The sequence below is a fragment of the Ambystoma mexicanum genome, chromosome 2q (genome assembly GCF_040938575.1).
Source record: "Ambystoma mexicanum isolate Mex_15411 chromosome 2q, UKY_AmexF1_1, whole genome shotgun sequence".
Lineage (NCBI taxonomy): Eukaryota > Metazoa > Chordata > Amphibia > Caudata > Ambystomatidae > Ambystoma > Ambystoma mexicanum.
Window position 1 is genome coordinate 967,287,339 of NC_090924.1, and position 26,541 is coordinate 967,313,879.

The window sequence follows — 26,541 nt, forward strand, 5'->3', positions numbered from 1 at the left end:
TGGATAACAGCATTGCTGTGATTGGGAGATCATAGATGAGTAATCCATGGGAGAAGGAAATCCATTTGGAATGGCAAACTGAGAAATTCCATTCCTGTCAAGGGAGGCAAGAGTAAGAGTATGGGCAGTGGGACAAACTGGGCAGGGTGCTGGCTTGGACGGTGAAGGGAGATGAGGGAAGCAGTCCCATCAATGCCATTCAAGGTAGTGATGGCTCCTAGAACAGGAGCGATGAGGCTATTAAAGGCTTTTTTGTAGACTACTATGCCATGCTTTACAGTACGAGACATCAGGAGCCTGGAACGAATACTGCAAGATACTTGGATCACGTGGAGTTATTTTGGGTGTATGGGGCAATGAGGGAAGCGCTTAATAAACCCATACCAGAGATGATCGAAAAGGTCTGGGATGGGGTGAGTGGGCCTCTGGGAATGGTTGGGGTCCCATTGGCAATGAATAAGGCCTTCACGGATGGGTTGATCCATCATCTGGTGTCAATGTACAATGAATCTATACAGACAGGTGTCCTACCGAAATCCACCACAGCAGCTTTAACCACAGTCCTGCTATAACCAGAAAAGGCAGCGGGTGCAGTGCTCATCTTACAGGCCCATATCCCTTATGAACGCAGACATGTTTGCTAAATTACTAGCGATCAGATTCATGCATCAAGGGCAGATCAGATGGGGTTTGTACCAGGGAGGACCAATATTTTTAATTTTTGAAGGGTATACAGGTTAATAGACCAGCTGGAACCATCTCTACAGGCTATAGCAGTTACACTGGACACCAAGAAGGCTTTCGACTCGATGGGAGGGCCCTTTTTTTATTTTTTTATTAAGGGGTTGGGACTGGGTAAACTATTCAAATACAAAGTTATTGTATACATCTCCCAGTGCCAGTCTCTGCACTGATGGTATGGTTTGTTTTCTCCCATAATTGTGATGGGAAGGGGGACTATACAGGGGTGCCCACTTTCCTCATTACTTTTTGCTAGTGCCGAGTGGTGGACTCGGTCAGTCGGACGATGAGTGCTGAGTCTTTCCACCCATTACTATTACTGGAGAGGAGGATCCTGCATTCCTGTACCAGTGCTGGGAGCAGAGCGCCTGGTGTTTGGCAGATTGTGGCTTGCAGCTCAGCTCTCGCTGCGTGCAGTGGTCAGCTTGAAGCTCGCGGCTTGGTACCCGCCGCAGGTAGCGATTAGCTGATAATCCAAAGCACTCTATTTGGAACTAGTCGCTAACGGTTGGTAATCTAACACTCGCTGCCTGCTCCCCCTGTTTTTTTGCTGAAGGAGATACACAATACGATTGATATAGCCGAAGACCACGGCGGTGAACTGCAAACTTCTCCTCAGAATCCTCCTTGACAGTATCCAGCGACGCAATTACCAGGTGAGAATTTTGGAATGTAAGAGGTTGCAGTTTGCGTATTTTGTGACTACTCCCACCACATAGGGGATCAATACTAAACACCAGCGCTCAGGAAAGGAAATTTCATAACCAACAACACTTACTGGGTGATACAAACCATTGTACTTTGCCGGTGAAAAAACAATACTCACTGTGAGGAAATAAATCTACCAAAAATAGGATGGAAGGCACAGCATTATTAAAATGCAATAAAGCTGTGCAGATTAAGGCCGGGGAAGCAGTGATAACCCAAATACACAAAGACCCCACCAAAATCACAAAATACTTGGCCCCCCCAGGAGGAAATCCAGGGTAATACCTTGCAAGCTAAGAGCGGGGAGATCGAGACATTGACAAATCCGGAATCCTTACGTATTGATCATGAAGAATCTCTTCTGAAATTATGCCTATCATTGGCAGCGGGCAATGAAAAGCCAATACAAAACCATGAGAGAACACCGAACAAGACACCTGGCACCAAAGGGGAACATGAGCCACCTCAGCAAAGACTATCCATCTCCCCATGTTTGACAGGGCTGCGAGAATAAATCAATCCCAAAGACTCTTGAAACCCCCATTTCAAGTGACAGATTTGAAGTCACTGTGGTATCAGAAACCCTCAGACATTCAACTATATATAATGAAGCCATGCAGTGTGCTCTAAAGAGAATGTTTTGGTAAACAAAGTGGCCAAACGCTACGCTATATTGAAACAGATCATACAAGGTGTGGGAAAATTGAAAACAGATATAGGTATGGGGAAAGCAACTGCCCCCCTCCCCTGATTATTTAAAGGGTAAATAAGAAGGATGGTGCGATCTCTCCTGACCAGACCAAAGAAGGTCCACTGGAATCGACTATGGGTGAGCAACAAAATGAAGTGGACACCTCTCAGAGGCTGTCCCGAAAAGATCAAAGTAGGAGAGCTAAAAAGAGACAGAATAATAATTTTAGTGAGAATAACTCCAAAGTGGAGGAAGAAATAATACATTTAGTTACACAAAAACTTTGGGTCCCATCAAAAAGAAGAAAGAAAAAAGCTGTAAGGAGAGCCAGAAGAAAATCTCTAAAAGTCGGAAACTTGACCGTGTGGCTACTTACAAAGAGACAGAATGAAAAAACAGGATTAATTCCGAAGTCCGAAGACACTCTTCAAGATAAATCAGACGTCGTGTCTATGGATGAAAGCACTGAGGACTCTGAATTAGAAGAATCGATTGATGTTTTAGACCTCGCAAATGAGGGTATAGTGAGAGTAAGAAGATAACATGGAGGAAAGAGAACAATGACTATACCCAAGGAGGGCTGTATTTAACAAACAGAATCACCCAACATGTCTCACTATATCCCGCCTATTTGACTATCAAAAGGCCCCTATAAATAGATTGTTGCTACTAAATTTATTCGATCATGTACCTACATATGTTGAAAAGTAGGGACTGACTTCATAGAACCCTTAAAGAATGTGGACATTATCTGCTCGGAAATTCACTGTAAAGATATGGAAGTGGCACAATTAATTAGACTTAACGCTCCCTCATTACTAAAATGGGGATATGATTTGGATCAGCAAGGAAAAACGAACACCAACAAATTGAAAGCAGATATGCCAGTAACAAAGAAAATTCAAAGATCCATTGATATCAAAAGGGTCAGAAGATAAAGGGATTAAATCCCATTTGGAATGGTTATCTTTCCTCCCAAAGCCAACAAATGATTGCTAATAGTGAAATTGCTAATAGTGAAGTCTTGGGTATCTGTTCGTGGTACTCTAGGGGACACATGCATTTGTTAGCTGAAAATGTTTCTTTCACTCGGTATGTCTTCAAAAATTATCTTGATACAGGAAAACGTGGCTTACATATGAAAGTATGTTTGACGGGTACCAGAGTTTGAGATATGCCGAGAAAGGAGTAAAAGGGCAACCATATGGAGGCCTCCTCACTTTGGTATCCAATGAAATAGAAGCAAATGTGATTAAAATAGAAGGCCAATCCCCACATGTCATGATGGTGAAGGCAGAGCTATCTACTTGCCTAAATCTGCTGATTGTAAATATATACGACCCGCCAAATAAATGCATGACCGAAGAAATTCATGATTACATCCTTATGGCTATCGCAAGTATGGGGGTGATGGAAAGAGGAACCGAGATAATTTTGGCTGGGGATCAGAATGATAAATGCTTAGAGTACATTATTACAGATAAAGGGGTATTTATTGAACAAGAAAGGGAGGGCAAAGGAGGGGCACACAAAGGGAGGACAATAAAATTGATTAACTTCTTAGACAGGTTTAGACTAAAAATATGCAATGGAAATTTAAAAGGCGATGTTCCCCCAGCTAATACATGAAGTAATGGCAGGGCGTCCATATTAGATTATATATATACGTCCGAGAACATATTTTCCAAGGTAGCTAAGATGAACTTAAAATTCTCTGAATATAGCGATCATGGTGTCCTCTCGATAAAGGCAAAGCTACTGAGGGACGTGAATAAGGAGAGAGCAGTAATAGGGGAGATAGCAATGAATAATGTGTTAATGACATGGATTGGCGCTACTACTAACTGCTTCTAACTGCTTCTTAGATACAACAAAGCTGTTTCATGTGACTGATAAGAGATAACATATACCCCTACGAAAACGAGATGAAGTAAAGAAACAATTACTTTGCCAATCCCCAAGGAAAATTGAGTTAATAGAAATGAATGAAGGAGATACAGGCTTACTAAGGAAAAAGGAAAAGACCAAATATAGAAATTGGGTAAGAAGCCATCTAAGATCCGTGAAAGTGTGTGCATGGCAACAAGTATACTCGGCCATGAGGCAAAAATTATAAAGTTACTCACCGTAGTGACCAACGTACTCTTAGTCCATAGTCCCCTTTGCTCCATATTGTATGGGCGTCCCTTCCAAGGGACGGGAGACAGAACATTTACCAGAAAAAACCTTTCCCTTTAAATTTCGAAGCGCGCAGGGGTGCGGCCCAGTGAGCATGCACTGCCCTGACACTGCCCTCCGGCGACCACACCTCAGTCCCCATTGACACGTCGACAATAGATTTAACATTGCTTAATGACACAAGTATTATTGGGGGGAGGTTGGGACGTATGGAGGAAAGGGGACTATGGATTAAGAGTACGTTAGTCACTACGGGGAGTAACTTATAATTACTCGTACGTCCCGTCCCCTTCCCTCCAGACTATATGGGCGATTACAACTGAATGTAGCCCGAGGGTAGAGAGGAGACCCTCCTTAAGCAAATAGGTTCCTGAGAACATCCTGTCCGAAGGCCACATCAGATCTAGAGCCGGCATCCAAACAGTAATGCTTACAGAAAGCTGAGGGAGAGGCCCAAGTGGCCACCCTGCTTGTGACTTGCCAAGGGACGTGGCACTGGAATACGATGGCCGTTGCCTTAGCCCTGACTGCGTAGGCATGCATGTTGGCCGGAAGTGCCTTACGCTGGCCCTCGTACGCTTCTTTGATGGCAGAGACCATCCAGCGGCATATGGAAGCCTTTGAGTCTTGATAGCCTGGTCTTGAGCCTCCGAAAGTGACAAATAGGGCATCAGACTTGCGGAAGCCCTTGGTCCTATTTCAGGGCACACCTGACATCCAGGCAGTGCAGCACTCTGTGCTTTGTCCTTGGGATTGGGAAAAAACATAGGAAGGACTATTTCCTCGTTCAAGTGGAACGCAGATGGAACGTTGGGCAGAAATTTTGGTGCGTCCGCATGACTACCTTGCCCTTGTGAAAGGTGGTATATGGTTCCGAGGAGACCAGCGCCTGGATCCCGCTGACTCTGCGAGCTGAGGTAAGGCCGACTAGTAAGGCCGTCTTGATGGTGACCAGCCTGATGTCCACGGACGCCATTGGTCAACACATCTAAAAAAAGCATCTAAACAAAAAAAGCATCTAATACATTTTTTTAGATGGTAAAGGGTTTAGTTTAATAAAAATGGGGTTTAAAGGTTAAAAAAAGAAGGGGTCGGAGGACCCCCACCCATTAAAAAAAAAAAAAAGGAAAAAATGCATTAGATGCTTTTTTTTTAGATGGTATGGCATTAGATGCTTTGGCTGTGGATGGAATGACTATAAACCAACTGGATGCCCCTTTATGCAAAAATATTACCATCACTACTACAGGTACTTGGCAGAGGGTTTCCAAGAAATACAGGGTGAAAAGTTTTGGCTAAATGGATTAAGCGGACAGAGTTTGGGGAGAGCAATAGCACTGAACCAGGTATAGATGGCTTTTGAGAAGGAGATACTGGCAAAAGAAATGAAATAATATGTTAGGTGAGTCTGCTTTTAGGAAAGATATGATGGTTTGATCTTTTAAAAAAAGCTGTGGACAAAAGATTTGGAAGGTTCTCCCTTATACCTACCATACACTTTGACAGGACCAAAGTCATTCCATCTCTGTCATATGGAATAGAAGCAATGCCTAACATGCCTACAAAAATATGGCAAAAACTAGAAGGCCTCTATTGGAGGAAAGTCTTGGATCTGCCTATGGCATCGATCAGGAGAGAACTGTCCCTGACGTCACTCCAGGCAGTCATCGAACAAAATGGCCTAATGCTATATATAAGAAAACACCCCGCTCGACTCGACCTAAAATTCCAGACATAAGCACAGAAATTAAAGGAGGACAAAATCGAATGCTAAAAGAGTGGCAAATGCGAAATCAGACCCTCCTGAAAGATATCCACTACAGAAGAACCAATGAATAACCGTATCAAGGTTAAAAAGAAACTGGAGGAATGTGGCTGGATTAACACATTGGATAAGGCACTCAACAAATTGACAATGAACATTTGAGTAAATCACAAAAAGGTGAATGTTATCCCAGAATACATGAGAAACTTCCCAAATAAGGTCTTACAAAACACCTTTTTGAGGGCTCATTTAAACCTCTTGGCAACAAACGAAGTTCCGGCTATTAGGGGCCAATCGCCCTCGAACAAGTGTCCACACTGTGGCAATGAAGATGAGACAGAAACCGTAAGACATTTGTTGCTATCCTGTCCAGGCACAAAATCTTTGAGATCAACTTATCTCAACACAATTTCTTAGAAATGCGATCTCTGGACGAAGAAGACTGGTCGAAACGCCTAACGAGCGGAGAAAAGACTTCATGGGTGATAGCTGTGACACTTATTCTACACAAGACATTGGTATGTGAGAGAAACAGGAAAAACATATTGAAGATTGCCAAGTGAAACATCAGAAACTCCAGCTGCTCAAACCAGTCCGAAGAGAAAATGGACACAGTTAAAGTGACTAAGGAAACAAGGAATTAAAGTTTTTGTAAAAATTGTTTTTCAATTTTATCTAATGAAATAAAAAAATAAATATAAATGACATCTAGATGTGATGGATACCATCAAGGAATCATGTTACTACACAGTTATGTAAATGATGAATTTTAGTACTATGAAATATGCAATGTATAGATTAATTGTAATGTAAAAAAGTTTTATATAATGTTTATGTGAAAAGTTTAGGGCTGAACATCTGGATAAGGGCGTCAAATTGTACTCCCACAATTTGATAATCTCATTATATGCTCAGGAGCTTGGGGCATACTTGGGTCTATGTATAAACTGCCAGAAATCGGAGATCTTCCCTTTAACGAACGGCACTCGTAATTGGCCATGGCTAACAGTTTAAATGGAAAGAGGAAAACATTAAATAACTAGAGACAGGGACACTTTGTTCCATTAAATTACCTGCTGGTAATTTTTCTTTACCAGATTAGGGATTAACCCAGGACCATTAAGGGATACTGAAGCAGGAACAAGAGCAACCATCAATGTAACTACACGGAAGGTGAACCAGCACGGTTTTGAGAAAGGTTAAGTAGCCGAAACACTTTTCAACCAAGAGGGGCTGTAAAATAATTAACAAAACCAAACAAGAGGGGTTAAAGGGATACCTTATAAAAACAGAGAAAATAAAAGGGGAAAAGAGCATAATCTGTCTGGCGCTTTCTTAAGAGTATACATATGGGATTTCATGAATAACTGAGCGGGTTCTATCCGGTTTACCGGAGGATAGCGACAAACGGGACAGCAACTGCAAGGATCTAGTCGCATGAGCAGAGTGTGACAAAGGAACCCCCACAGTTAAACATGAACTGAAGCCTGAAGATGGATGAGAGTGTGGACTTCTGTCACAATTTTGTGAACTGCCTTGTGTATCTATGAAGATGATCGATGGAATTAATGGTCTCTGTGTCGCGTTGCAGTGTTTGTTTGAAAATCAATAATGAAAGGCATACAAAAAATTCCTCCAACATGGAAAGACATTTTGGGCACACCAGATATTACCGATATTCATGGTACCAGAGCCTTCCAGCTCAAACGTGCACATTGACTTGCATGGTATTTCCTAGAGGAAGAGGGGTGTATCCTAGAAGAGAATTAAATGCAGAACAAATCTGAGGAGGATTCTGAAAAGGACTTCTGTGGCGTGCCTTTCTTGCTTGCTGCTAAAAGTAGTTTAGCAACCCACTCCCTGATGAGCATAGGGTGCATGAAGCTTGATGAGCAGCACACAGTTTCATAGGAACGAGGATCAACATCTTTATTCTCAGTCTACTAAAGGCAAAAGCCTGTGAAACAAATCGGAACCTATACCTGGCATTCATAGACCTCACCCAGGCCTTTGACCTAGTCAATCGCAGGAAACTTTGGGAAAAACTCATCAACTGGGATTGCCCTCAGGAGATTTTGAACCCTATTTAGCACTTCATGCTTCTACATCAGTGCAGGTGCGATTGAATACCAGTGGTCTGCTTTCATCATCTATAACAACCGGAAGCTTGCTGATAAAAGTAGTTTAGCAACCTACTCCCTGATGAGCATAGGGTGCATGAAGCTCGATGAGCAGCACACTCCAGTATCATTAGGCACCAGACACTTGTGGTGCAGGTCGGACAATGATATACAACCACAATAGTTGCATGGTTTAAAGCAAGATTTACATAACATTTCCTGGCAAAAATCATTGTACGTTTTCAACAAGAAATGTTTTCCTTGCACATTGACTGCAGGAGTAAAAGAACTGCAGTAAATGGAGCGGGCAGATCAATGTATGTACACGGATTAGATCAATTCTGGCACAAAAGCGGCTGTGATGGGGCCTCTCCGGAGCTGCTCATCAATACCTGGTGGAAAGCAGAAAAAGCTTTCTGAACAGACAGGCTGAAATCGATTTCGTAGAAGAGGAATCTGTGGGAGGAAAGTATCAATTAGAAATAGAGATCATTCTTTATACTATAGCATACCAGCTCCAACCCCTCGACCACGATGCTTATACATACGACTAAAAACAAAGCAACATGTTATCCAGCAGATTTCATCACAACAGGCCAGACAGAATTAGCTTCTCAACTTTGTCTAATCTTGAGTCCCTCCACTAAACTTTTCAAGTGGTAAAGATGTCCTTTCGCAGCTCAGGTTACAACTCTAGAGCACAATCTCTCACATGAGCCAAGTAAGGAAAACAATCACCTTGCTTTCTGGAAATACCTGAAAACTTACCTTTCATAAAGTAAGAATATCCTATGACATCTTGTAAAGAAAAATACCTATATGCCACTGTAGAGGCTTAAGCGTGATATACAAAACAACAAATAACCTAATGGCACTTAAAAACAAAGACTTAGTTGAAAACATCACAAAGGTTTCCATGAAATGACTGGAGCTCAAAGGCAGTGCTGATTAAATGGAGAAGGGATGTTGGATATGGTAACATTTAAAGGAATTTGTGCCATGAAAAAACTGCCATCTTTCACCAGTGTGGTGTAATAGGAAAGCAGAACCAGAAATACACACTTCTGCTAGAAAGAAACCGTTCTGGTAATCTGGAACAGAATATGAATGCAAATGTTTGAGCGCGTTGGAAACGTCCAGTGTCTCAGAAGAGAAACTAATAAAGGGGCATCGAAGACAACTGATAATGTAGGTAGATGCCTCATTTTCTTGCTCGGGCCCCACCAAGTGCAGGGAAAGACATCCCACAATAAGAAAAAAGGGAGCGCACATTTTTAAAGGATGATTGTACAAGCATGTTTTTCAGCTAACTTGCTTTCAGGTGCACAACAAAATGGAAAACATGACTACCTTGTCCTCCTTGTTTGTCCTCTCAAGATCAACAATAAGTGCTCTGGTAGAAGCCACATCCTGTTCCAGTTTCTGCATCTGCAAGAACTACAGAGGAAGACTTGTTATAGTTACATTTCGAAAAGCAACCTGCCTGGTGTACTGCTCCTGAAGACCTAGCCCAGTGGTCTTCAACCTGCGGCTCTCCTGATGTTTTGGAGTACAACCATCATCAGCCCGGGGCAACAGAGTCAATGGAGAGGGATTATTGGAGTTGTACTCCAACACATCTGGAGAGACTCATGTTGCAGAACCCTGACATAGTCCGCAGGCAGTACACCAACACATTTAAATAAACACTATCAAATAAGAAAAATATCATGAATCGTCAACAAAATGCATACTAGTGTTACCTAGAAACCTAGAAGCCAAAATGATTGGCAGAGAAAGTGAGCAAGGAGAGAGTTGGCAAGCGAGAACAGCCTGCTGGTTTTGTTTGGCTATGTACCCACTCAATGAATCATCATGTCTATGTCATTGGTATTTAAATTCCCCACTTCTGACCACCTATTCCCGCCCAGTGCAATGCACTTTTGTTTAATTTATTTTGAGTGTCCTCAGTATGTGAGGTGGCATTTACCACAAATCATCACAACTTTATCCTAATGCTGCAGAAACCAATTTAATGTTTTTGCAATTGTACAATAAAGTGGGTACCACCTGGAGTGTAAAAATAGCCACCTTCCGTACTTCATATATGAGTCTTTCTACCTAGCATGCAAGTCCCACGGGTATGGTGTGATATATGATTTGGCATTTATAACGCACCTTCACACAAGTGCTTCTAGGCGCAACAAGACACGGATGGGGAGACAAAGGGAGGACACAATCTCGATCTTACTAGGCCTTGTGTCATTCAGATCGCGCAAGCGAGGGGAAAAGGGCCAGGGTGGAGGGGTAGGTGGAAGTGCAGTCAGCGGGTGGCTCATAGGGGCAGAGAGATGGGACTGTAGGGTTGCAGATACTGACCCTTAAGTGCTGGGGAGTACGGAGGCAGTGCAAGGGCAACTGGACATGCAGGAGCCTGGGTCGAGTCGAAGATGACACCAAGGTTCTTAGCCTCGCAGAGAGGGAGAGGGAGAGACTTCCTGGCATTAAGGCAGAGATCATTGGTGGCACACCACTCCTGAATTGCGGCCAGTCTGGTATGAGAGAAGAAGCAGAGGTGGCTGAGGGGAGCCTGAAAAAGAGCAGAGTGTAATCCGCATAACATTGAAAATTGGAGCAGAAAGTAGAGATGCAGTGGGCAAGAGGTGCCAGTTAGTGATTGAAGAGCGTGGGAGAGAGGTTAGACGCCTGGGGAAAACCACAAGTAGAGAGGGATATGTTGTGTCTGGCTTAGCTTGGTAGTGGGAATGCAGAAGGAATGTTGTGATGTCATGTGGAGTGTTTGTGTCCGAGTGTCGGAATGCCTGAGGGAAGGTTCTATGTTGGGCAGGTAGTCAGCCTGAAGCCTGGGTGATGGGCTGCCAGTGTTCCTGTCCTATTAATGTAACTTAAAAGCAACTTATATGACTGCCTGTAAAGATACTTATGTAGCTATTCAATAAACTTGGCAAGTCATCCTAAGAAGGCTGGGAGTCACTTCATAACATTGGATAGAAGAGAGAAAAGACCCCAGTTGGACCGGAGGGGGTTGGTCGGTGAAAAACGTGGTCAACCAGGCCAGGGCATGATCACCAACACCAAGGTTGTCACATACGATTGAGCAGGATGGCATGGTTGACCGTGTCAAAAGCAGAGGATAGATCGAGGAGAATGAGGACAGAAGAGATTAGAGTCAAGATTGGAGAGCAAGTCTTCACAGGTGTTCAGGAGAGCAGTTCCCATGCTTCTGGCAGCTCTGAAGCCAGACTGGTGTTCATGGAGGCAACCAACAGATTCAGTATGTAGATTAAGCTGGGAGATCACCAGATATTCCAAGAATTTGCCCACGAAAGGAGTGATGGCGATCAGGCAATAGTTAGCCTGAGAGGAAGGATCACGGTGAAAGCTTGTTTAGAAGGGTTGAACAAGAGAGTGCTTAAGGGGGAGGTGAAATTCCAGTGGCAAAGGAGTGATTGCAAAAATTGGTTAAGGCTGGAATTTTCTGAAATCCTTAGTATGATGAGGATGAAATTTCAAAGCCCTTCAGACAGCTAGAAAGTGTAAAGTGCGATTGTCCCTCGGTTTGAGGAGCTGGAAAAAAGTGAGAAGAGAGGCTTGGGCAGGTAGGAATCCTTGCTGTACCTCGAAGAATCATTGCAACTTATGAAGAGGCGGCAGGGGGAATGGCTAAGAAGCCATGGACTAGGTTGTGTTTCTGAGCATCTCCTGATGATCCTGCATGATCCTGTGTTCGCACCCATGAAAACTGAAGCACCTTGGATAGAATTAATATCGCTGGTGTGGGAACGAGTGGTGCACAAGAGGAACTATCTCTGGTATCGGACGGAAGGGTAGAACTACAGTTAGACCTCCATCGGAAAATAACCAAAATGGCGCCCGGGCCATTGTTGCAAACAAAGGATTGCCCCTGAGTGGAAAAAGGATTGCGTGCAACATGTGTTTGGGACGGCCAGCTGTGGCTGAGAAATCCTCACAGTCTTGTATAAGGGACAGCTGTGCTGGAATCAAAGTGCGAGACAGATAGTGCCCCTGCAGAAGCTGTGAGACATCTGACCCAGGCGTAGGTGGGAAAGCACCCGGCGAAGAAGACGGGCGCAGGCGAACGTGGCTCTGAGCGAATGCGGAAGGAGCCGTTACGCGAGGGCTCCGGAAGAAACTGAAGCGGGGGCCACACACACACATAGGCGCTCATGGAGGGCTGACACCTGATGGCCCAATACCCGAGGTGCAAATAAAGAGCAGCCACAGCCCGTCCTGGAACGCAGCCGGGAGCCAAGTAATACGGCCCCTCTTCTTCAAAGTTATTGGGTGACATGCAGAGCCGGAGAGCTGCGCTGCCCGGCTTCCCCCGCTCATGCTCCTATCTGCATGGGTTGTGACATTGTGTCCCCGGGTGACCAGCTAGCTCGGAACAGATCAGAGCGTCGGGCGCTCTGATCACGAGGAGGAACGCCTACGAACTGGGGGATACAGTGTATCCGCCTGGACATAAAGGCAGCCTCCCAGACTGCTGGGAAGTGACACGGCTCCCACGCAGGGAGACAGATGGCACACTGGATGGGAATCCCAAGTAGAGGGCAGGAGAAAATTGAACTGTGTGCCTGACTGAGGGTTACCCAGCGGGACTGTGTGGCATTTGCCCGGATAAGTACCAAGGCTACAAGGGGGAGCGGAGACAAGTGAGGCCACCACTGACCTCGGGTGTTGCGGTTGCCTGGAGAGGTGGGCACCCTGGGTGACTTTGTGCCATTGGCTCTGCTGAGAGCAGAGTATTCCTGGTGGCCATCAAACAGCGGGAAGGTACAAGCAACCACCACAAGCCTGAAGCATAGAGAGGTGTGTCGCAGCCCGCAATGGGTTGTTGGGGAGTGCGCAACTGCAAGGAGACCTGCCCCCAGCGGTGATGACGGTCATTACAGTCCACTGTGGAATCAGATGGGAGGTTGGTGGCAATACAGAGATTGATAGAACATAGGGAGTTGTGTGTTAACACATATGCCCCGAACCAAGTTACTGTGGCCTATTTCAAGACTTTATATGGTAAACTTGGTCCATACCTGGGTGGGGCGGTGATATGGGGAAGAGACCAATTGCACGCTGGACCCCAGGGTAGACAGATCAGACAAGAATCTAGACAAACCTACCCCGGCAGCCAAAACCTTGAGGGCCCTGTTAGGAGACTTTCATCTGGAAGATATATGGAGGCTACACCATCCACAGGAAAGACAGTACTCTCATTACCCAGCCCCACAAAACTTGCACACGGGGCTAGATTATAGGTTTGTTACTCCAGAGCTGACGGGAGAGCTAGTGCGATCGGAATACAAGGCGAGGGTCCTCTCAGACCACTCTCCACTGATCTTAACATGGCAATATTCGTCTCCTAGAGCTAGGATCCCAACGTGGTGGCTTAGAGCCGAAGCACTGAAAGACACAGCGTTCAGGGAGGACCTGAGAAAGGAAATTGTAGATTACTTTGAAAATAACACTGGAAGCGTAGAATCAGCTGGCATTCTATGGGAGGCATTTAAGGTGGTGGTGAGGGGGGGCAGCTATATCCAAATCCAAAGGACTACAAGGGGGGCATAACGCAGGAGCTGCAAGAGGGAGGGGCAAAACTGGAAGCAATTATGCAGAGAGGAGATAACTCCCTTGAGGAGGCCGAAACCATACGCCAATTGCAGCTAAAGTGTGGTGGGCACTGGGAGAGATTGTGCAACTTAAGTTACAAAAAATACATAGAGAGGCAGCACGCAGGCGGGGACAAGCCGGGAGGTTGCTAGCATGGTTATATAAAAATGAGACACCGAGATCAACGATCAGAGCAACAGAGGGGGAGAACGGACAGATACTTGATGCCCAGGAGGGCGTGAACAGGGGGTTCCTTGAGTTCTATCAACAACTGTATAGAAACGTTGAAGGGGGTGAATGGAGCGAGATGATGGAAACACTAGAGGATATTGGCTTACCGAAACTGAGTAGCAAAGAGAGCGAGAACCTAGAGGCCCCACTCACACAAAAGGAACTAGAAGCAGTAATTAAGCTATTACCCACTAGCAAGGCCCCGGGAACGGACGGACTCCCCAGTGAGTTCTACAAAACGTATAAAATGGAAGTGCTCCCCCCGCTACTGGCAATGTTGAATGAAGCTCTAGAAATAGAGATGCTGCCAGAATCCCTGAGGGAGACAACTATTATAATGCTTCTCAAACCTAAAAAGACAAGTATGGACTGCGGGTCGTACAGACCGCTATCCATGCTAAACCAGGACAGCAAGATACTCACGGCCGTATTGGCGAATAGACTGAGACAGGTTATCAACAAACGTATACATCCTTACCAGACCGGATATGTACTGCACAGAAGCATATCCGGCAATCGCAGAAGGCTCCACAGAGTCATAGAGCAGACAGAAGGGGACTTGCAAGAAATTGAAATTGTCTCATTAGATGCGGTGAAGGCCTTTGATTCAGTCAAATGGCCTTGGCTGATGGCAGCCCTAAAAGAATATGGTATAGGGCCCGGGTACCGGAAGTGGGTGAAACTACTGTACAGTTAACCACTAGCCAGAGTCAAGACGGGAGTGATCCTCTCAGAGAGGTGGCAACTTAGTAGGGGAACCAGATTGGGATGCCCTTGGTCACCGATGCTATTTATCCTAGCACTGGAACCCTTAGCGATATATCTGAGGCAACAATATGAGGAGGTGGGAATCTACACAAAGGGAAGGCCAGATCTAATATTTATGTATGCCGACGATATGCTGTTATACTTGAGGTATCCGGAGGAAAACCTGCAATATATTTTAGAAGTAATGGAGCGATTCGCGCTGCTATCTGGCATAACAGTTAACCCCAAGAAGTTGTGTATATTCCCCCTGGGGAGATACAAGGGGAATGCGCGAGAACATCTACCAATATTACAAATACCCTGGGAGACTAGAACCTTCAGATACCTGGGGATTGATATCTATCACACGGTGGAGTCTGAATATAAGCATAACACAGTGAAGGCAGTGGGAAAGGTTGAGAATAGCATGAGATTCTGCGCTAAGCTCCTTCTGGCCATGGTTGGGAGGGTGGCACTGTTGAAGATGGTAGTACTGCCGAGGTTGTTGCATTTCTTTGGGAATATACCATACATGATACCCAAGCGATTCTTTGTTAAACTCCCGAGCATATGTAGAGGGTTCATTTGGCACAATACCAGGAATAGAATCGCCCTATGGAAATTGCAGAATATGTATGACAAAGGAGGCATAAAATTGCCCAACTTTCAGGTTTATTATCTGGCGAGCCAATTACAATATGTAGCCAAGTGGTTAACGGAAGACTCAACATCGGAGTCCAGATTGCTGAGGCTTGAATGTGCTCCGTTCTTTTCTAAAGAATAGATATGGCTGCCAAAACCAGAGCTAAAAGGGTGCACGAGGATGTTAGAACTGGAATGGAAGATGTGGCGCAAGGCTTGCCAGGCCATGGAGAACCCGACCCCGTGTTCTCGGCAAGTGCCGTTAGTGGCACTGACCGCAGGCTGCAAGCAACTGAGGAAGACTATTTGCATGCACTGGGAACCGGTGGGCGTTTTGCGATGCTGGGAGATGTATGGCAGGGTGGGAAGGAAACAGAATTTTGCGCACTGGTAGAAGAAACGGGCCTACACTCCGGACAGTATATTACTTACACCAGATTAGTACGGCAGGTGAAAGACATGGTCCGAAATAGTGCTGGAAGACCAACCCGACACAGCCATAGAAACAATCTATGATATCTCAGAGGGGGGCACAAGGTCTCTTGGATCTATGAACTGCTAATGTCCAGGGTGGCAAAAGAAGTGACCCAGCTGAGACAGGACTGGAAAGAGGAAACTGGGGCACCCATGAATGATGGATTGTGGGAGAGGGTCCAGCGATACCATAAAAAACTATCTAGAAATGCGAGGCTGCAACAGATCTAGCTATATGTTACCCACAGAGCGTACATAACCCCCCCAGAGGATTGCTCGATTCAAGAGCGCAGAAATACAAAAGCGTCCCAAATGTGGGGAGGTGAACGCAGGGATGATACATATGGTCTGTGCATGCTCGGAAAATGGAAAATTCTGGGGAGAATTAGCCCGCTGCTTAACCGAGAAGGAGACCACGCTAGATGTGGAATCTGTGTGGGCATGCATGGTAGGGGGATTTTCTAGATCACGCAAACTGAAACACGTGAGTAAACTCAAGGACTTTGCCTACATACTTGCCAAGCGCAGAATTGCCATGGGGTAGAAAGCAAACAGGCCAAAAGTAGAGGGTCTGGTGGCACGATCTCCAAAAATGTACAGAAGCGGAAACAACGATATGGAATAAAGTGGCCAATGGCCATCAGACTCTGATGGCCTGGAGACAACTGGTGGCCACACTCTCTGGGTCCACCCAGGCCTGCCTAAATAATCAAGATTCCTCTGGGAATACAGAGGGGGAGGTACCCCTAGAGGAAACTACAGTGGAGGGCAAAGTGGAGTAGGCTTGAGTTAAGGGGGTGGGTAATGGGGAGACAGTGAACGTTGTACGATACTGCACATGATGCTTGAAGTTATATGTTATGCACAGTTGGGTTTGTTTTTTGTTCATTGGTTGTTGTAAAAACGAATACATTTTTATTTTATTTTTAAACTTAGCAAGAGGAGGCAGTGGGGGAAGCAGCAAGTCACCATACCTGGGTCTAAACACGACGCACAACCATACTTGGTAGTGAGCCTGTAGACTTCTCCTGGGCCTGAAACCTGAGGTAGGCCTTGAATTTGTAAGTGGAGTTTGCTGATGTTCCGTGGGAGGCCCTGGATCTCTAAAGGGCTCTGAGTGGTGGAACCTAACTTGACTTTCAGCTGGACCAAAGTCAGGAAGGCTCATTTGGCCTATCAAAAATTACTGGGAAGACCCCCAAAGATGGCAAAGGGAGCAACGTTTTGACACTCCTGCATAACCAAGAGGCCAGGTGACGCAAAGTGTCGACAGAAGCGCAGGTACAAGCGGATAGCCTGGCGAATGTGGAGGGGGATCCGGCAGTCCTAGCCATCAGGGCAGATCAGTGACAAATGCTCACTGATATCAAAAGGATATCCAGGGTGTGGTAGGGGAACTCACGCAGAAAGCGTTGGAGACCGACAAACTAGTTGGAGCTGCTGGAACCGCATCAGGGAACCCGAGACCGACACCTCAGAGTACTCTTATGACCGGTCGCAGTTAACTATCAGGGTGAAGGAGCTCAAATCCGCCACTGAACGTCTGCAGCTGCAGCAGAAGGACCAAAAGCATCGGTCCAGTAGGAACATCAGGCTACGGGGGATGCCAGTGCAGATCCCGGATTCTGACTTCGTGTCCTATGTCTGAGCATTACTTGGGTCTCTTCTACAGTGGCTGGCGTGGAGGGAGTTTGAATTGGATCAGACTCATAGGGTGTATTCGTCAGTACAGACCCATAAAAAATGACCTCCTGACCAAAATCACTTTTACAGAGTCAAAGAGGACATAATGACCACCCCCGAGGCATTGAGTTCAGGGGCTCCATGATCACTTGGACTTTGCTCCCTCTACCCTGGCTAAAAGACTTTCGCTTCGGGTGTTCACACAATGGCTGAGGAGCAAGAATGTAAAATACTGCTGGGGACTCACATTCAGAGTTATCTTCACACTGGAGGGGAATCGGAGAACGATCTCTTGGATCCAGGACGCTATGGACATTATGAATCCGTTCTGTCACTCGCCTTCTGAGCAGGCTGGAGAAGGGGGGCTGTCTTTGGCCTGACCGAAGAAGGCTGCGGCCTGGCCGAAGGTTGCCAGATCACAGAAACATGAACAAATTTGAAAGGGGGTACGTCCTCGGAGCAGTGGCCAACAACTTAAAAGGGGAGCTGGGTGGCCTCAGGAGCGAGGGCGCCCGGTAAGGCTTCACCTCACAAAACTGTCCAATCTGAAGGTTTTCCATCATCAGTCTGGAGTCAGCGGGGGGCTCTGACTCACTTAAGATGTGGGAGCATTAGGCCTGGTTGACTGGGTCCCGGTCAGGAATAACCCTGGCCACGCCCCTCTACGGCCCTAGGCAATGGTGGGCTGTTTCAATTGGGGGAGGGTGTTAAGTTGGGGTGGAGGGTTTAGGGTTTTGGTTGTGGTGGTGGGGGGGGGAGGGGTGTCACGTTCATTGAAATGTTCCAATTGTTGAGTGATTAGAGGTGCAGACGGGGCATATGCTAGCCATGGAGGCGGGGTTGTGTTTTTACTGTTCTTGAAGATATGTCAGGGACTGATCTGTTTATGGTATAACACCTCAACACGCAGAGTTTGAACTCACCAGTTAAGAGGAGGTGGGTGCTGAGGAGGTCCCAGACGTTGAAGAAATCCATAGCCATGCTCCAGGAGACTCATCTACACACTGCGGATGAGTTTTGTATGAAGTATAGGGCCTCTTCCAGGTAGTATTTTGCGTCTGCTGGGGTCAAAAAGTGGGGATTGCCATAATGATTGCCAGAGAGGTCTAATTTCTCCTGGGGGGTGTTCTGAAGGATCCAGATGCACGTTCTGGTGACCCTGGCCTCACTGTACCTACCCAATGACAATCAACACAATTACTTGTGCCCCATCCAGCATTAGGAGCAGACCATTGCAAGGGGAAGAGGGCAGGAGCCCCCCCTCCTCCCAGGAATAGCGCCCGCAGCCTACAGCAACAGAGCACGAGATGGAGCAGCCGAGCTCCCTGGCCCCACAGACGCAGCTGCATCCTCTTTGCCCACATTATCTACGGTGAGGAATGAGCTACGCTCCCTCTCCTATCTCCCAAAGTGCCTTACTGATCTGCGGAACGACAGATCACCTATCTCCTCGAGCCCTGCGTTCAGATCGGCGTGTTTGCTGTGCCTGACCATGTCCTCCTGTCGTGCCTGACTCAGGCAGGGCGGGCGCAACGCGGCACGACAACGAGGCTCTACCTCGTTTCCCAGCAACAGCGTTCCCTTTTTGAATTCTGAACTTCCGCCGGCAGGCGGACACGCCGGCTGCAACAAAGGCCAAACTAAGGCCCTGTTTGCCCCATCCAGCATTAGGAGCAGACCATCGCAAGGGGAAGAGGGCAGGAGCCCCTTCCTCCTCCCAGGAATAGCGCCCGCAGCTTGCAGCAACAGAGCACGAGATGGAGCAGCCGAGCTCCCTGGCCCCACAGACGCAGCTGCATCCTCTTTGCCCACATTATCTACGGTGAGGAATGAGCTACGCTCCCTCTCCTATCTCCCAAAGTGCCTTACTGATCTGCGGAACGACAGATCACCTATCTCCTCGAGCCCTGCGTTCAGATCGCCGTGTTTGCTGTGCCTGACCATGTCCCCCTGTCGTGCCTGACTCAGGCAGGGCGGGCGCAACGCGGCACGACAACGAAGCTCTACCTCGTTTCCCAGCAACAGCGTTCCCTTTTTGAATTCTGAACTTCCGCCGGCAGGCGGACACGCCGCTGCAACAAAGGCCAAACTAAGGCCCTGTTTGCCCCTGTTCGCCGATGGTCGGCGCATGGCGATCACTGCCGATCATTACATGCCCATGTAGAAGCCCCCTAACGCTGTCCCACTGTGATCCAGCCACCCGAGTGCTGAATGCGAACGCATACGCATCCGCTTGTCCACTGTCTGGAAATGGAAGCAGACCGAAGGTGAAGGGCCGTGGAAAGGCCTGCCCGCGTCTGGCCGCAGTGAACTGCACCCTTCGTAAGTACCTTGTGACTCCCTAATTCGAAAAAGCACACTGTCTTCCCATGACTACCTGTAATATACCAATCTAGGTCGTCAGAGAACACTGTGACACTGTGTTGTGCCCTAAGGTCGCTTACAGACCATATCAATTGTGTTGTGCCTTATGGTGCCTACAGACCACTGTGTTATGCCTTATGGTCGCCCAACGACCACTGTGACACTGTGTTGTGCCCTAAGGTCGCTTACAGACCATATCAATTGTGTTGTGCCTTATGGTCGCCTACAGACCACTGTGTTATGCCTTATGGTCGCCCAACGACCACTGTGACACTGTGTTGTGCCCTAAGGTCGCTTACAGACCATATCAATTGTGTTGTGCCGTAAAGTTGAAACTAGCTGTGCCTTGATTCGCATTCCGCATCTCCCTATCTTCAGCTTAACTGCTAATGCCAACGCTAACTGTGCTGCTATCTGCGCACTAGATTTAGTTAGCTAGCATGTACTCTACAAAACCATACAAACTAAGCATCATTGCACTAGATAGGACAACTAAGCTACCTCTCTATGCCGCCTCCCTCATCACATTAGTGGTATTATCACTCTCCTACCGTACCATGCCTACTTCTACACAAACCATGGGACTTACAGCTAATCAGTATGAAGATGATACTACCACATATAGGCCCTGTAGTACCTCAGACAGAAACCTCAAACTTCGCGCTCGCCTACCAAAACTGTACGAACTACCAGCAAAGCAAATTGAACAAATCAACTTCCTAAAAAAGAACATACAGCTGAAAACCACTGCTGAACTCACTAGGAAAGTTCATACCCCTAAAAGACCCACACAAAAATGCTCCAAACCTACCATTATAGCAAGCACCATGCTCACTAAACATCACCTTAAAGGTGCACTCAAATGCTGGTCCCTAGTCGCCCATGCTACAGAAATCTCAGATATTATTCTCGGACGCCACCTAGACTTCCTAGCCATACCAGAATCATGGCTTCACGATGCAGCGGGTCCCGCCCTCTCTTTAGCAGTTCCCGACAATTATACTATCATACGTGCTGACAGACACACCTCCCGAGGCGGGGGTCTAGCCATTATAGCCAAGATCAGTCTCGACATAAGAGTCTCCACATCCCCCATCACGAAATCTTGTGAATGCCTCTCGGTCAAAATAGCCACTGCCAACTCCCAAACATTAAACATTGCCCTGCTCTACAGACCTCCTGGTCCTATTGGTACCTTTGTCGAGGACCTCTCCACCACCCTGTCCAACAATTTGAAAAACACCTCCCAAACTATAGTGCTAGGTGACTTCAACCTAGGCTACAATGATATTAAAGACACCCAGTCTACAGCTACTGCTCAGATCCTAAAAGAGCTGGGCTTTGCCCAAAGAGTCACCTGTCCCACTCACAATAAAGGTCGCATCCTTGACTGGATAGCTGAACATAACTGTGGAGTAACCATTACAGACACTGTTCCCCAGATCTGGACGGACCACTTTCTACTACTATTTACAGTAGCTACCAACTTAGCCACAGCTAAGTCCACACTTGCCCCTCCTATACCCACGAGGAACAAAAAACTAATAACCATGGAAAAACTGTTGCCAATCATATTACCCCAACTAAACTCGCTCCCAGCCAACACGGAGCCTGAAATGCTAGTTGTTCAATTCAATGAAACGATGAACTTAGCCCTTGATCACATAGCACCGCTCAAATTACGGACTAGCAAACCGAAAAAACATCTCAACTCATGGTTCACTCCCCATCTAAAAAATCTCAGGTTAACTAAAAGAAAATTAGAATCCAAATGGAGACTGACTCCTTCAGTAGAAAACAAACTAAACCTTGCAAAGATATCAGCCCAATACAAAAAAGATATCCTACTAGCCAAACAGGATACATACAATACCAGAATATCCCAATCTAAATCAAGTGTCAGAGAACTGTTCAGCATCTTGAAAGAGCTGGAAACACCCATCATTCCCCAAGAAAACTGCACCAAGGACAAAAAATGGTGCTCAGATATTCAGTTTGCCCTCACTAATAAAGTAGCCAACCTACAAACAAAAATCACCCTCAAAAAAGCATCTCTCACACCTCAGGACGCTCCAACCCCAGCACCTATACTTAAATCTAAACAAACAACACGCTTCTGCTTCTCCAAGGTATCTACCATTGAAGTCGAAAAAGTGATCCTGGGACTTAAACCGTCCAACTGTAAAGGCGACCAATGCCCTGCCCAATTAATTAAGGATGCTGTGAGAGAACTATCGCCATTCATAACAAAACTCATTAACTCATCCTTCACCACCGGCATTGTACCAAAAAATCTTAAAGAGTCGTGGGTCCTGCCACTCCTAAAGAAGCAAACCCTCGACCCCGCCATTCCCACCAATTTTAGGCCTATCACGACCGTGCCCTTTCTTCTAAAAATCTTAGACAAAGTGGCATACATGCAAATACAAAACTTCCTTGAATCCAACCACCTGCTCGGAACCCGCCAATCTGGATTCCAGCCCCAGCATGGAACAGAGACTGCCCTTATCGATCTAAAGGCCCAAATAGATCAATGTAGGGACAATGGCCAAGCAGCCTTACTCCTTTTGCTAGACCTCTCAGCAGCATTCGATTTAGTCGACCATACAGTCTTATGCAGCCACCTAGATTCCGCTGCTCACTTCTCAAAAGAGGCCATACTATGGACCAAATCCTTCTTGAATAACCGCACTATGAGAGTCTTCTCTCCATCAGCCTCAGCTGACCCGATCCCTATAACGTGCGGTGTACCCCAGGGATCTTGTGTATCACCAACCCTCTATAACATATTCACAAAGCCGCTCTTTGACGAAATGGATCATCTGGGTATCGCCTACACCAACTATGCAGACAATACCCAGATCCTCCTTCCGCTTTCAGGAGATTACGTCGCGGACCTAGCTTTAGTGAATAAAATCTACAGCATCGTTCAGGCATGGATGGCCACACATGGCTTATGCCTGAACGACGACAAAACTGAGCTCATAATCCTAGGCTCTCCGACATACATAACTAAACTTGACCCCGACTATGCCAGCTTCATTATTGATGGGAATAATATCAAAGTAGCAAAGGAAGTCAAGACCCTAGGTTTTTACCTTGACGCCACCTTAAACTTTGGCAAACAGGTCAACTCCCTAGCCTCTTCCACAGCATATACTTGCAAACTCATTAGAGCCAGCTGCATCACGCTTGCTAGAGCCCTTATACTGTCCAAACTGGACTACTGTAATGGTCTCTACATTGGTGCTAACAAACATCCAAAAAATCCAAGTCCTACAGAATAATGCACTGAGAGCCGCGCTCAAGATCAATAGGAAAGAGCATATCTCCTCTATAAGAACACAAATGGCTATCTACTCAGGACAAAATCCATCTCAAAATTGCCTCCCTTACTCACAAGTGCCTTAACAACATGGCACCATCCTACCTCTTGGACAGGCTACACTTAAGAACCGCACCTAGACCAACAAGAACGGTCAATGCGCATTGCCTCTATGTCCCTCGCTTTAAACGAGCCACTATTGGAGGACACAGCTTCGAAGTCAAAGCAGCACAGCTTTGGAATTCCCTACCACATGACATAAGAGAACCCCAGCCTTTCGTGAAATTCAGGCAGAACTTGACCAATTGGCTGAGAGCCAATGACATCTAACTAATCTGACCTGCCTGTCCCGACCGACGATCCACTTGCATGCCTAGCCCTGTTACCTCGGTCTCCATTTACACCATTGTATATTACCGCACCTATTCCACTGTATTTTATTCCCACATTGTTAATTATTCCTACACCTTTTCACCTTCTGTTGGGACCTAGCTCCCTTAGCCCTGTTCATTCTTGATTATTGTATACTGTATTTGACCATGCACATATACCTGTTCATATTTTATTTATTGTATAATGTACTATAATTATGTAAATGTACCTGTAACGAAGTTGAGCATATTCTTGTCTTGTGCGCCCTGATGCTCCAGGGCATGACGCGCCTTATAAATAATAAACCAAACCAAACCAAACCTGATCTCCCTGCTCCTGGTTTTGCCGGATTTCATTGAAGTAGGCCTGCTCCTTGGGTTTTTTTTTCAATCTGGCCCCAGACCCAGCTGTGGATAAAGTCTCTACCCCAGGCTACGGGGGATTATAGATATTCCCAGGCCCTGATGAGGTTCCTGTGAGAGTTAGATGTGTTCGATGTCTGGAGGATTCTCCATGAGGCTGGGTAGGAATTTGCATTTTATTTTCATGTCCATAAGGGGTTCTCTTGCATTAACCTGAAGTTAATTTCAACCTCGAAGGTTCAATTTACGTCCAATACAGTCATAGGCCCCAAGCGGTTTGCTGACCATTCCATTGTTTCTCTTTACCTGCGGGTCCCTGGGCCCCAACACATGGCCAGGCAAGAATGGTAGCTCTATTACCCGCTAAGCAGGATAGTTTGACGTGGGCAGAAATGGCAGGGGTCATAAGTAACTATTTCTGGGAGAACAGTGGGACCGGTTGGCACCCGGGTTGCTATGAAATGTGATGAAGGCAGTGGTTCGGGGGGAGTTCATCAGCCGCTCTGCAGCACATTTTACCGCTAGAACTCGCACTAGGAAATGATTGGAAGCCCAAGTGAAGGAGCGCGAGGTGGAGCATACACAAGATAAATCACAGACAGCAAGGAGGGAGTGGTGGCTGGCTAGATCCAACTTGGAAGCCTTCATGGACTCCGAGACTGCCAACTCTCTAATTCGCACGAGGCAGTCATAGTATTCAATGAAATAAAGCCAATAGTTTCTTAGCATACAAATTCTCTTTGGGCAATCACACAAACAACCTTTCGCAAGAGTCTTTTCTTGGCCTGAAAAACATTTTTTGAAGAACATACAGATAGACAGTGATAACATGCTAATTCATACCCCCCTACGTGGAAAAAAACTACACATACAAACCAGCCATAGCAATCATACCCACAGGCATGCCGCAATAACTTGTGCAAAAAGAAAACCAAAAAGAAAATATAAAAGCGAACACCACGAAAATTACAGAAATAAAATAGAAAATCAATGCAAGCTCATCATGGGACCAATTTATTATGCAACAGTGATTGTCTTAAAGAATGTCTGCAACACCAGAAGGCTCTGTCCCAAGTGGTGTTCGTTTCCGATAGCCAATGACTCTTTTTTGGCCAGACCTCAGGTTCATGTGATAAATGTTCTCCCAGGCCTCAAACAGTGGGGTCCTCTAATGAAGGGTTGAAGAGCAGCAATAACTTGGAGGTCCCTATTCCAGAAAGTCAATCAATTCAACCAGCCTTCGGGCCTGGTGGCTGCAGAGAAGCCCAGAGAGTCAACCGCTTTGGCCATCATTTTCTGGAAAGAAGTGTGAGGTTTCCCTGGAGTGGACACTTAAGGATTTCAATCTAGCGACACACACCTTGGTCTCGGCCTAGTATGTAGCGCACGACTGAGATGCCTTTCTCGTTATTTTATGCAGATTCAATTTGAGATGGTATACAACTCGTATCACACCCCCTTTTTCAAATAACCCGGGTCCCAATGGACCATGAACCAGGCTGGCTGGTGAAATGCAATATTTATTTATTTTAAAATTCAAAAGAAATCATACAATTTTTAATATGGGGCAGTAATCACCAATGGGGTGAATAATTACAATTCCTTCCCCGAGAACATATATACAGCACGGTTGAATAGGAACACTTTTTGATTTAGGAAAGATAGCACCCAAGTTAGGATTTCCCCAGGCAATGTTCCCTCAACCCCCCCAATAATCGAATTCTGAGTGGATAAAAAGAAGCAGCAGGTAATTCGGAATAAGAGGCAGGAGACAGAACAAAAATCCAACCTTCCCGCACAGAATAAGTGGCAAAAACGGACTTTAAACCCTTTGCTAAGGCCTACAATAAAACTCGAATTTTACAAATAATTAATTAATATGTGGTTAAATTATATTATACATATGTTTTATCACAATAGCAGGTATGTTCTACCACTGGCAATCACAAGGCAATGGATCAGCAAAAGGCACACAATTCGAAAATGAGTGGAAAGTTTAGAGCATGCTTCAGCCAAATGACACGTTGGAAAATTGCATTTTTCTCAATTCCTGCTTTAAATTACCCAAACTGTTTTTAATAAAAACAGGTGAAATGCTCTGATTTGGAGTATGGTTTGTTGGGCTGGGGGGTAGATATATATCACAAGTACAACAGAGGTGAAAATATGTCTCTAGCTGGTGAATTGAGAGAGATTTCGAAGATAGAGTGAGGTTTGTTTTTAGGAAAATAGAGCAGTTAAAATGAAAACTTTGGTTTTTAAAAGAAAGGAAACTGTTACTTACACTAAATTATCTAGGCTGCATTGTTAAGGAGGAACACAGTAAGCTCCAAGGTTGATTTGTGAGGTCAACCTTGTCCCCCAGTGCTCAACCCCAACAATAAAATATATGGAAATTAGTTTGATTACTCCAAATATAACTAGGGCTTATAATTTACAACAGACAAAATTGAAAATAGATCGTACTAGCACACTTGAACATTAAGGACAGTATACAAGGATAATTCTAA

General features: G+C 45.8%; 1 protein-coding gene across 2 annotated transcripts in view; it reads right to left on the reverse strand.

The window, feature by feature from the left end:
- Positions 1 to 26,541, reverse strand: part of KIF15 (kinesin family member 15) — a 2,141,222-nt gene that overhangs the window by 793,135 nt on the left and 1,321,546 nt on the right. For both annotated transcript variants that reach the window (XM_069648268.1, XM_069648269.1), the window contains exon 24: positions 9,554 to 9,640. In XM_069648268.1, coding sequence (XP_069504369.1) covers positions 9,554 to 9,640 — 87 coding nt within the window. The remainder of the gene's footprint in view (positions 1 to 9,553; positions 9,641 to 26,541) is intronic.